General features: G+C 38.2%; 1 protein-coding gene across 1 annotated transcript; it reads left to right on the top strand.

Annotated features, from left to right (window-relative positions):
* The first annotated feature begins 4,129 nt into the window (after window positions 1-4,129).
* Window positions 4,130-11,618, top strand: LOC106456555 (high affinity immunoglobulin gamma Fc receptor I-like). The gene is made up of 5 exons (XM_013916074.1): window positions 4,130-4,226; window positions 8,536-8,811; window positions 9,014-9,313; window positions 9,480-9,746; window positions 11,347-11,618. The coding sequence occupies exons 1-5, from the start codon at window positions 4,130-4,132 to the stop codon at window positions 11,616-11,618; spliced, it is 1,212 nt and encodes a 403-aa protein (XP_013771528.1).
* The last annotated feature ends 915 nt before the right edge of the window (window positions 11,619-12,533 follow it).

Below are 12,533 nucleotides of genomic sequence, written 5' to 3'. Positions count from 1 at the left end.
TCACTCTTTCAAATAGATGCAAGTAAAACACAGCAGAAAATAAATAAAGTCAAAGACTCAGCGGTCCTGTTGCTCTATTTTCACCTGTAAAGCAGGACTGGGGGTAGGCGGAGGTTTACCCTGGTGCAGGTGTGCTGCAGTCAGTTGAAGAATCCTCGAGTTTCTCTGTGAATTTCCCATTACGTGGTAGCGCACTCGGTGCTCGGTGAAGTTTAGGGGGTTTTTTTCGCTGTAAAAAGAAGTTTTCTTCCCACGCACAACGGACACTGATGTTTTTGTCACTTTTTATGGAATCAAACTCAAAGTAAGGTCAGTACTTCCACGCTGCACGCTCATACTCTCTCCCGCACTCATATGATCCATTGTTGATCTGCACACAGCTGTTGTCACCAACGGCGCACTCGCTTACGTCACTGTCATGAGAGATTCTCGCAAAAAAATCACGGTTTTAGTAACGCAGTAACGCAGCGTTCCTACGGGAAAGTAACGGTAATCTAATTACCGATTTTGCAATAGTAATCCCTTACTTTACTCGTTACTTCTCTGGTCACTGTGTGGATGTTTTTCGTACGTTATCCCCCTCCTTGTGTTTAATGCATTGGACAACGTGGACGTGTTGTTACCAAATGTGTGTGTGTGTGTGTATATATATATATATATATGATTTCACAATATAGCTTTATAAAGAATGAACTTTGACCCTACTATCTTCTACCTGCCCACTGGATGCAACAGCTGTGGACTGTACGCTCTCTGGTCAAAATGGTTTTCTGTGGAATGTTTCAGCAGTACAAATTCAGCAGCAGCAGAAGGAAAACTCAAAAGTGATTTTTAACTTATTTTCATTCAGGAACATGATCGCAAGGTACGATGAATGCCTGTTTTTGAAGTATGGCTTGGTTAATTTAACACTTTATTTGTGAGATGCTGCAAAAGGATTTTGCAGATCAGCTACTAATTTGTTTTTAAAACCTTGAATTTTTTGTGTGACACTTTTCTCTCTGTGAGTTTTGCTGTTATCAGACACCATTGAAAGTTAGACCCCCACCAAACAGCTGTGGGGATTTTGCATCTGATGTTGTGCTGCGTTGTAGCCCCGTTGATGCTTGTTGAATATCCCATTGATCATTTTCACTGATTTATATATCTACTGGCTTGAATGCTTTTGCGCTCTCTTGTCTCTTCACTGTAGCCACAGAACAAAAAAAAAGCCAAAAAGCTAATCAAAAAATCCAACACTGGTACCACATTCATTTTGTGGTTGACCATTGTAGATCTAAAGACAGGTGAACTGCAGCTTGTCATTGTCAGAGCAGAACGTTGTGAAAAGGTTTAGATTATTTTTTAGTGTTTAATAAGCATATGCTTCCTGTTCAGTATCAGAATGAAATTACAGCTGGTGCTAACAGACAGGGATCAGGCAGGTCTCATTATTTTTTCTTCTGTCTGTCAACCCTGCAGTAGCCCAGGTTCACAGCTGTTAACTGTAGAACAGTTCAACAGATGTCAGTTATGACATTACACCTGAGTTTTACAGCTCATTACTTACAAACAAAGAAATCCCTCGCTTCAGTTTGACCATACAGAGAGTTGTTTCCTGTGTCTGTGATCACGACAAAGCTCAGAACCGCAGATTAAGATTATTTATAGATCTGTGCTGATTATGAGCTGCAAGATCAGAGTCAAGCAAAAAAAGTGTTTCTGAAACATGATAAAAATAAAGGGAAACAAGAAAGAAAAGAAAGAAAAAGGCTGTGTCTATCTGCACATCGGACAGTGTGATGTTAAAAAGATGGAATTCAGTTGCAAACTGAAAACACACTCTACAAGCAGTCATTAGAAGGCAGGCAACATTATGAGTTTTAGTGCTGATTATTAGAGCCGTCCTCTTAAAATGATGCCAAGAATGATGCCATCAAAGTTCCCTTCACTGCTGAAAAACAGATAGTGACCTCAGTCTTGTTACAGGGCTTATAAATGGATCTGTCATCTAGAGCGGGTCAGCTACTAATGCAAGGTTGCTGGTTCAATCCCTGGCTGCTCCAGGCTTCATGTTCCAGTATCCTTGGGCAAGATACTGGTCCAGAGTTGCTCCTGATGCTTTCATCATTGTTGATAGAAAACACTTTGCAACTCGACTAAGCATGTAGTAATAATAATAATGGATTGCATTTATATAGCGCTTTTCGAGAACCTCAAAGTGCTTTACAATACCACTATTCATTCACTCTCACATTCATACACTGGTGAAGGCAAGCTACAGTTGTAGCCACAGCTGCCCTGGGGCGCACTGACAGAGGCGAGGCTGCTATATCGCGCCATCGGCCCCTCTGGTCATCACCAGTAGGCGGTAGGTGAAGTGTCTTGCCCAAGGACACAACAACCGAGACTGTCCGAGCCAGGGCTCGAACCAGCAACCTTCCAATTACAAGGCGAACACCCAACTCTTGAGCCACGATCGCCCTGTATGTATTAGCCATACTCATCTACATGTGGATGTCATACTTTTATGGATGTAATAGGTTGCATTAAACTGCAGTACCAGCAGATGGAGACATTCTATTTCAAGCCAACATGAAAACAGTCATGGAAAACATTTAGAGAAACATTATTAACAGATTGTAATTATAGTCAAATACATATCAGCCACCTAGCTTAATCATTTCTGGCGTAGTAGGAGTCTGGTATGTACTTTATACCTTCCTTGGTCACTCGCCACCCGTTGACTTTAAATCTATATTCCCTCTGCTGGTACTGCAGCTTTTGTATTTGTCTGCATTTCACGCTCAGGAGAGGCAAATCGTCACATTGCTGTCACATGCTTCGCTGCGACATCAGATGCACTTATTTGAATAAGTGTGTGAATAATTGAGACTTGTTGTACAAAGTGGCTTGTTTTCTCAGGTATAGAAAAGATATATATGAGAACCAATGCATTTACTATTTACATTTGATTTATTTCATTAATAATCCATTTTCAAATTGAATTGATTCCAATATTTTAAAAACAATAATAATGGGTCACAGTGGCATCTCATTTTTATTAAGTGTGAGTTCTCTTTCTTCAAAGTAGCACACTTTCAAATTATCTTTGGAACAGAGAGCTGCAGGACTGTGATGATGGGGAATACTTTGCTGGCATTATTCAGTAAGTACATTGATTTTCTCCATTTGTGTGCCACTAATTAAAGAAAAATATGTTTTGTTTGATTGGATTCAGTTTATGTTTTTGTTTGTTTGCTTGTTTTGTTTTCATTAATTTTCTTTTTAAATCAATATGATTGTTTATGTAAAATTGGTTCTTTGACTAAGTTTAGAAAAAGTAATTAAACTTACTGTAGTTATGTTTTTTTTAAGTTACCCTGTTAGTATTTCTTGTAATTCTTTCTTATTTCAAAAAATTCCTGTCAGTTATTTTTTGTCATGTTCCCAGCTTGTTCATGATCGCATAGTATACACGTACAAACAAACATTACTGATATTCTATTCATCATTCTGATTTTCTGCCAGGTTGATAATGTCTTGATATTAATATTTGTTCTAGTGTTCAGCACATTTTTCTGTGGAAATGCAGAAGGTGAGAAATAGTTGTCTTTGCCTTTCAATTTTGTGAAGTGTTTAATATTTCCCTTGACCCAGCACCTTCGTTGATATATTTGATAAAAAAATTTATACATTCTATATTGTAAGTATTATTTGGATGTTACATACAACATGTTAAATTCACCCGTGAGGTTGATTTTTTGTATTTTGTAGTTTGTTGCCTTCGTGCCGATCAGTTTTCTTCTTGTGAATGTATGTGATCATCTCAGCAGATTCCAACAGTAATCCAGCAAAAGCCACCACTGAGAAGACAAGAACAGCCACAAGCACAGGTAGTTATCATATTCTTCTTTGTAGTGATTATCCCACATAGTAACTTTTAAAAGTCTTGAATTGAAAATTATAAGTTAACCAACTAATATTACACATTTACCTTTTCTGAACAACGTTGTCTTTATTTGCTGTTTAAGATGTTGCTCCCAGATGTGTTGTAATCTCATGACTCCAGTGTGAGTCATATTTTAGTTTGTATTAAATGTATAGTCAGGGTTTTTTTTTTTTTTTTTTTGTGTCTTTTCATTACCAAATGACAGAACTTGAAATCAAGGCCACTCTCAGAGTAGACAACACAACCATACCAGCAGGGGGCAATGTAACACTGACCCGTGATCTGAAGCACTCTGGTGATTTTGAATATCTGTGGTTCAGAGAAACCTCATCCAAAAGCAGGTCCACATTAGAAGTTGGATCGGATAGACAGATCAGTATCTCTAAAGGAGGCATCTACACCTGCAGAGGAAGGAGCAGGAAAAATTCACTCACAATAGAAAGCGATCCAGTCACCATTCAGGAAAATGGTGAACTTTATATTTCTTTTGGAATACAAAGTTTTGATTGTGTGTGAAAGTGAAATTTTTGTACCAATTTTTTTAGACCAGTATTTGAAGTCATAAAAATTCAAACATAATATTTGAATGATGTAACTCCAGTAGCTTCTCTCTAGGGATGGGAATTGATAAGAATTTAGCAATTCCGATTCTCTTTTGATTCTCATTGGCTCCATTTTGAGAGTCACCGCCATCTCTAAGCATCATAACAAAGACATCACATTCATGCAAATTAATTACAGGCTGTGGGTGAAATGTTTGTGGATGGCAGAGTTATTTCAGGTCTTTATTGTGATCAGTGCTGGGGTTGTTACTCAAAAAAGTAATGTATTACACAGAACATTTTTATTAAAAGTAATGCAGGACATTACTGATTACTCCAAGAAGTAGGTCATGTGTTGCACTCTTTGTTACATTACTATTGCATTTCCCTGTAAAATGACCTCAAACACATTGTCACGTAATTACCATTTAACAATATAACACTTAGGCTACAGCCCCACACACCAACACAAATCCCTATCCTAATGAAGACCAGTGTTGCCAACTCCTCAGTAAGGAAAATCACTATTGGCTATCCTAAAAGTCAGTAGAAGTCGCTAAATAACGTCATCTCCTAATTTGCATAATTGATCATGTTTATGTAATTGTAACCTGTAACATGTTGTAGGAGAGAGAAATAACATTGTGGAAGAGACAAAGTGAGTAAAAAACAACCTAAGTGCATTTATAATACATTTACAACTACAAATTAAATTCTTTTAGCTATCACATTTCCATCTTCCTTACTCGGTCTTGGTGCTGGCAAAAGTGACCCGAAATGGGCACTCTGGTGGAGTTACTTTGTGTGTGTGTGTTTATGGAGTTTTAAACCTTGTGATTCACAAAAAATAAGAGTAAAAGAAGGGTGGGAGCAGTGGCTTTGTTCATGCGCGATTCATTTTTAGTTTGGACTAGGGATGGGTATCGTTTAGGTTTTATCCTATACCAGTACAAAACCGGTACTTTTGAAACGGTGCCGGTGCTTAAACCGTGCTTGAAGCGGTGCTTAAAGAATGGAGAACACACACTTTTTTCAAAAACCTCTCATGTTTAGCTGTTTTTTGTAAAAAGATAACAATGTTAGCCTTTTCAGCAGCTATAGGGCATATATGGTATCACTCTTGGCTGGAAGCAGTGCTTAAACAATGGAAAAAAACACAAATTTTGTCCAAAAACCTCTCACGTTGAGCTGTTTTCCACTTTTTCTTTGGTCATTTTAGCCTTTTTGGCCAGGGTGAAGGGAGTATCTGCCATCAAACAAGAAGACAGCCACATGTAATTACGACGGTGTTTACTAGTTCACCTTACATGCGTTAATTTAATAACGTGGTTATTATTAACCACGTTATTAAATTAACCGTGGTTAAGCTACTCATGCAGAGAAGAACAGCTGCTGCTGCCATCATCATCCGTCATCATTTCTTCTACACTTGCAGGGCTAGGGGCCAGGACCCTCCTCTTCGGGTTCTTGGGGGATGTTGCTAACTCCGGGTCCGATAACAGGCAACCCACCCGCAGTAGATGTGCTCGGTGTGAGGTCTCGCAGCAAGCTATCAAATACGGTGCATTTTTCGGCTTATAAAAAAACGCTATGCGTCGCCAGGTGTTTCATCAGATTCGAGGTGTTACCTTCTTTGCACAGTATCACAGTATCAGCTTGAAGTACTTGTTGCAGGCTGCTGAGTTTGCATCTTTTGCTCTGAAGTACAGCCAGACTTTTGACCCTTCGCTTTGGGCATTTTTAATCTGTAGCTCTGCTCTAAAAGAACGTACGTACCTGGGCCCGCCTACTACGCTTGCAAAGGTAAAATGATTGGCTAGAATCCAAAGTGTATGACATTTCAGGGACATTTCGCACCGAAATGTGTGCTGCTTTTCGGTCTGGTTACTACCGTTTATGTCAGAACCACCGGTACCCATCCCTAGTTTGGACACGTAGAGGCCAGCATCTCTGACAGCAGCTGGGGGCGACTGCTGAGTGAGGATGATCCGCCGTCTGTGAGCACTTTGGCATGGGCAAGGTGCGCAGGGCAGCGCCCGCTGCTTGTTGAGAGTAAGAGCGAGCTTTCAGTCAAAGAGTGGTCATAATTTCCTAATAACACCAGCAAAAGTCACCAGATTTGTCGCTAGTCTCTTTTTAGAAATAAGTCACTAAGGGGACTGAAAACTCGCTAAAGATAGCGAAAAAGTCGCTAAGTTGGCAACACTGATGAAGACATACATATGATCTTTTTCTTAGTATTTAGATATGAACACAAAGCAAAAATAAAAACCAGAACAAACAGACTTTAAAGTGATCTCCAATGTAATTCTACTTTAGAAGCATGAACAGGATTGTATTGTTGTAGGGTCTTTACCCAACAAAATAAAGCACCTTGAGACAACTGTAGATGAGATTTGCCGCTAGATAATTACATGAAAAAAACCCAAAAAAAAACAGGTAGAAATAGAGACTGCAGTCTGACTGCTCATCCATTTGTTACCTGAAAAAGTTCATCAGCAGCTGGCTTCACTACAGCTTACTTGACTGGGTTGGGTCAAGCGGGGTCTGCATTTATTCAGCTTTAGCGTCGCTCTGGGCTCTTGGCTAGCTTAGCGTTAGCATTCTATGTATGCAGGTGCTTGCAAAGATCTAAAGTTGTGTTAGCTACATAATGCAACTGTTTTTGTCCTGGAAGCAGTTTGAATTTACCATTGTGACCTCATCTTATTGTGCAAAAAAAAAAAAGTAGTTATGTCTATATCCACATTGGAAACTGCCCTGCTAACTCACTGACTTACGCAGGTAACAAAGACAGTGATGAGCACTCAAGCGGAGAGCATTGCATTGCATTGCATTGCATCCTCCATACCTGTGTATATTTGAACAGTTGAACTGTTGCTTTGAAGTGTTTTTGTGCTGGTTTTCAACTTTGCTTTCTTTTGCTGACTTTCTGGTGGTGTTGGCGGTAGTAGTGATTGTTATATCACCTGTTCGCTTATCGAGGGAATTTTTGAATGAGTGGATGATGGGAGAATGCAACTTTTGCTGACCGCTCAAGCCTTGAATGTTGTGATAACTGTTGTTTTGGATAAATTACTTTATCCAAAACAAAGTTACTTTCTCAGATGAGTAATTACAAAAAGTATATGAATATATGTGTAATGCATTTTTTTTAAATAATAACCAGTAATGACATCAAGTAAAAACACTGGATGTTGTCAGTGTGCAAAGTGTTCAGATGCAAGTATTCCTACTGTTTCTGTGTGGACACAGACCTATTCACAGTTCTACTGTGTTTTTCTCCTAAAAATGTGTTTGTCCACCTGAAACTAACAAAAACACAGTCAATTATAGATTATAAATAAAAGCTTGTAGCTGTGGCTGCATGATGTAGATGCTGGTTTATATATTGTCTGACAAGGAAATGAGTTCAGTGCTGGGAGGAGACACCGAATCCTGGATTGTGTCAGGAAGAGCATTTTCCAAACAAAACGTGTAGCTCTTTATTTTATGTGAATAAAGGAGCAGCTGAAAGTAACCAAAGTAATGCATACCAAGTAAATTTTAAACATTTACAATTTAAAAGCTGTTGAAATGATGATACATGATAACATTACATTGTGTATTCAGCAGAGCTGCTGAGTCTGACAGTGGAGTGTAGAGATGCTGGTGTGCCAAACAGTTTATCTGTGACACAAATGTCTGTTTTACAGTCATCTTACTGTAATTACATCATATGTATGTATGTATGTATGTATGTATGTATGTATATACCCAGTTCCTTAACAAGTGTGATAATCTCAACAAATCTTTGCACAAAGATCATCACACATACAAAAGCTATTAACTATACATTTTAATAATAAGCATCCATTTATTAATCCCATTTCTTTTGATTTTTGTATTCATCATCCCCTGAAAATGTTACATTATCTGTTTTGTTAGTTTCATGTGTCACATTCAAAGTTTGTTGCCTGTGAATAACTTAATTGTCACAAAATTTTGTATCGTTGACTGATTTTTTTTCTTCTAGATCTACTCTAATTTTACTTGTTGTTGTTTATGCTTTTCTGTGAACAGTTTCCAATAAGCCCAATGTGACCCTGCAGCCATCCTGGACTCAGTTATACAGCGGTGAGACGATCACTATCAGATGTGAGATCCATGGAGGAGACACTGAGTGGGATTATGAGTGGGAAACAAACAGCAGGATAAAAGCTCCAAATCAAAATGAATACAGGATTAGATCTGCTTCATCATCCAACAGTGGAAACTATCGCTGTAAGGGCAGAATGAAAAGTTCACAGCATGAAACAACAGAGTGGAGTGATTCAGTCACACTGACAGTTTCTGACAGTAAGTAGAGTCATAGTTCATTTAACCTGGAAATAGAAACAGTTTGTAAAAATGTGTTTTTATTAGTACATGTTGAGATATTTGACATGTTTAGATAGTCTCACTCTTAAAGTTCATCATAAATATTTGTGAGTCAACATTTTAGTGACATTGAATTCAGAGTTAAGAGACGAAAGATTGAGAGCAAATCTTTGTTGAACAGATGAACCCCGTCCTGTCCTCACTGTGTCTCCATCATGGCTGAGTCCTGGAGCCTCAGTAACTCTGAACTGTGAGGTTGAACATCCGTCTGCAGGATGGAGCTTCTACTGGTATAAAGCTGTTCCTGATCTATCAGAGAAATCCTCCAGTTATGAGCTGCTACCTGATGGCAGTGGGACTGCACAGGACTCCTACATCATTCATGGACAGACACACACAGCAGGATATGTGTGCAGAGCTGGAAGAGGAGACCCAGAGTATCACACTGATCACAGTCAACCAAAGTTTGTCTGGTCTGCAGGTCAGCTTGATACTCTTGTAACCAGTGCAGCTGTTGTTTACCTTTAAAGGTCCCCCAAAGAATAATTGATTTTTTTTTCATTTGTGATATTGGTATATATCTTTGCCTAACAAGCACATGTGCAGTTGTAATTGCTATTTCACGTTCTCCTCTCTGCATGTTTCAGGTGTTCGTTCAGCAGCAACTCTCAAAGTGAGTCCTGACAGTGTGCAAAATTCAATGTATGCCTCTGTCTCACTGACCTGTGAGGGAAACTTCACTGAGTGGAGAGTGAAGCGGTTCCCCAACGATGGCCCCCTGTTCTATTCCAACTGTGTGAGAACGACTGGATCCACATGTAACATCAGTTACATATTAAAGTCACCTACTGCAGTGTACTGGTGTGAGTCTGGATCAGGAGATTTCAGCAATGCAGTCAACATCACTGTACAGAGTATGTTATTATACATTCTTCATGTTCTTTATATATATATCTTTTGGTTGTTTTTTCCCCCTTTATGTTAATCATTACCTCACAGTGTTTCCCCACTACACTGCTGTATGAAAGTAAATCTGTTAAAAATGGACAAAATATGGGACATTTAGGCAATTTTCAGTCTTATTTTAGCTCGACCCTTATCAGTGAATAAGCAGTAAATGTCTGAGTATGTTATTATACGTATGTTTTTGTGGGTTCTCCACAGAGTGCTCAGACCACTAAGTTTTACTTTTTAACATATGTACAACAAACAAACAAACAAAAACTGCAAAACCCAGCAAAGCAGAGTACAGTACAGTGGTCCCTTGCTATTATGCGATTCACCTTTCATGGCCTCGCTGTTTTGCAATTGTTTTTGTGCAATTTTGCATGGTTTTTGGGTTGGGTTTTTTTTACAGCGCATTGTGTTCTGCGTCCTGATTGGCTGTACACCATTGTCAATCAATCTCGTGCTGTCTCCTGTCGTGTACAGAATGCGTTCAGTTTGTCAAATTTACATGAATCTTCTATCACTCTGAAGTGCTGAACTGCATGTTTGTAAGTTTTCTCCCCAACAAACACAACAATGTCGATGAAACGTTTTGCACTGTCAAAGGCACCTGTGGTAGTGCTCAAAAGGCAGAGGAAGATGCTAGCCATTGCACAAAAAGTTGGACTTTTGGACTTGCTAAAGGAAAGTAGAAGTTACTGTATTTTTTGGACCATAAGGTGCATTAAGCAAAACAAAACAGTCAGATAAGTCAAACTTTACTCAACTCATTCTTCTTGCTTCCTCTACTTCTGTACCATTGATTCATTAATGCAGCTGTGAGAGAATTATGAATTCTCTCACAGCTGCTCTATTCTCATGTTCTGGACCTGAAAACAGGGTTTGATCTTTGGTTTCATTCTATAATACTAGACTTATTTTTCTACGAAGGTTTGAGCTTCGAGAGTGTTTAAACAAGAATGAAAAGTGTGAAAATGTTGATGCCTGTCTGAGAAAAGTGTATAAAGTGTGTGGTGAGGGGTTTTAGAGCTTTAAAACATCTATAATAATTGTAAAAAATAAAGTTGGCTACTTTGCAGATTTCAGGTTATTTTTAGAACGTAACACCCGTGGTTAACGAGGGACCACTGTACACTTTAAAGTAAGACCTCATGTTCCTCTTTTCCTGTGTGGCTGTGTTTGTTATGTGCCACTGCATAAACAAGCAGCTGGTGAGTTGTTTTCATTAATGCTGCATCAAATCAGCTCAACATTACATTACAACACAAGTCTCACTCTGAAGACAAGGACAATTCCCATATTTCAAAATACCTCCAACTGTCAACCTAGAGCCCAAAGTCTTTTAGCTGTTACTAACTGATATATGGAAATAGCCCAAGTCTCATGAGATTAAAATTTCATGTCTAAGGCACTCTACATTTTATAGGTCAGCTGTCCATTTGGTAAAAAAAAGTTAGTGTACAGTAGTTCTTATACACAGAACAGTAGGTATCACATCATCATGTAACTTTGGTGCCCTTCAGCTTTTTTTCTGATCTAACAGGACCACCATTGATTGTTTCACAGATAATTATTATGATCCTATCCTGGTGAGTCCTGTTCATCCTGTGACTGAGGGAGCTTCTGTTAGTCTGAGCTGCAGTTTGAGAACACAAAAAATACTTTCCAATGTGTTTTTCTATCACAATGACAAACTTCTTCAAAATGATCCCCGAGGGGAGCTGAAGATCTCTGCAGTGTCAAAGTCTGATGAAGGTTTCTACAAGTGTCAGTACTCAGGAAGAGAGTCAGCACAGAGCTGGATGTCAGTTAAAGGTGAGCAGGATCAAAACAGTTGATGGAATTTTTTTCTTTTAATAGAGTACTCATTGATGGCGTATATCATTGAGTATGTGTTTTGTCTTCTTGTCACCTGACTCTACTTCTTTGATAATATATGTTTTTTAATGTTTAGAAAAAAATTCTCACATAAAGTCTCTTAATGTTTTCTGTTAATGTTTACAATCACAGTAGCTCCATCAGGTCCTGAAAGCTTTTCATTTCCTCTGTGGTTGGTTGAACTGGTTTGTGGAGTCTTTCTTCTTCTTATTCTCCTGCTCTTAGGAATGGGTATTCTGTATTGCTATAGAAAAGTGAAGGGTAAGACATTTTTCTTACTTGATACAAAATATAAAAACATCATAGCACTAAATAGAAGTAAAACAGTTTGGATTATCAAAAAAAAATCATTTTCCTTTTTTGACAGATTTATGCTTCACTGGGTTGGTATAAATCTCTGCATTCCTATTTTCATTTTAAACATTCAGCAGTAATTTTCTTACTGTACTAAATTTACTGTATTATGTTATTATCTGTGCATTTGTTATGTTTTCATTAGGCCGATCCAGTCGGACATCAACAGTCAAGACTCCACCAGAAATCATGGAGACAATCAGGATGAAACCCATGAATACAAATCTCTTCAGCATGGTCAGTGCTTAAACCAAAGTTTAGTATTAATAATTAGTCTTTATAAAGTCCAGGAGTTCTGGTCATCTGGTCATCAATCAAATATCAAAAACACAAAAAGTTGTGCAAATAATCAAAAAAAATCCTAAAAGCTGAGTTAAACCAGAATTTACTCACAGAAATGTATATCTAACTAAATGAATGAAGGATCAACAAAAGTTATTGTTCCATATCATTACAACACATACAATATTTTTAATACACTGTTGATTGATTGATAATATTATTCATCCCGGGGGAAATTG

The sequence above is a fragment of the Pundamilia nyererei genome, unplaced genomic scaffold (genome assembly GCF_000239375.1).
Source record: "Pundamilia nyererei isolate P.nyererei 1_Seehausen unplaced genomic scaffold, PunNye1.0 scaffold00453, whole genome shotgun sequence".
Classification (NCBI taxonomy): domain Eukaryota; kingdom Metazoa; phylum Chordata; class Actinopteri; order Cichliformes; family Cichlidae; genus Pundamilia; species Pundamilia nyererei.
This window is presented reverse-complemented; position numbering and strand designations above follow the sequence as displayed.

Excerpts from the sequence above, each read along its gene's own strand:
- LOC106456555 (XM_013916074.1), top strand. The coding sequence starts at position 4,130 with ATGACAGAACTTGAAATCAAGGCCACTCTCAGAGTAGACAACACAACC. Across the intron at positions 4,227-8,535 it reads CCGTGATCTGAAGCACTCTG|TTTCCAATAAGCCCAATGTG; the intron begins GTGATTTTGAAT and ends TTCTGTGAACAG. Across the intron at positions 9,314-9,479 it reads AAAGTTTGTCTGGTCTGCAG|GTGTTCGTTCAGCAGCAACT; the intron begins GTCAGCTTGATA and ends TGCATGTTTCAG.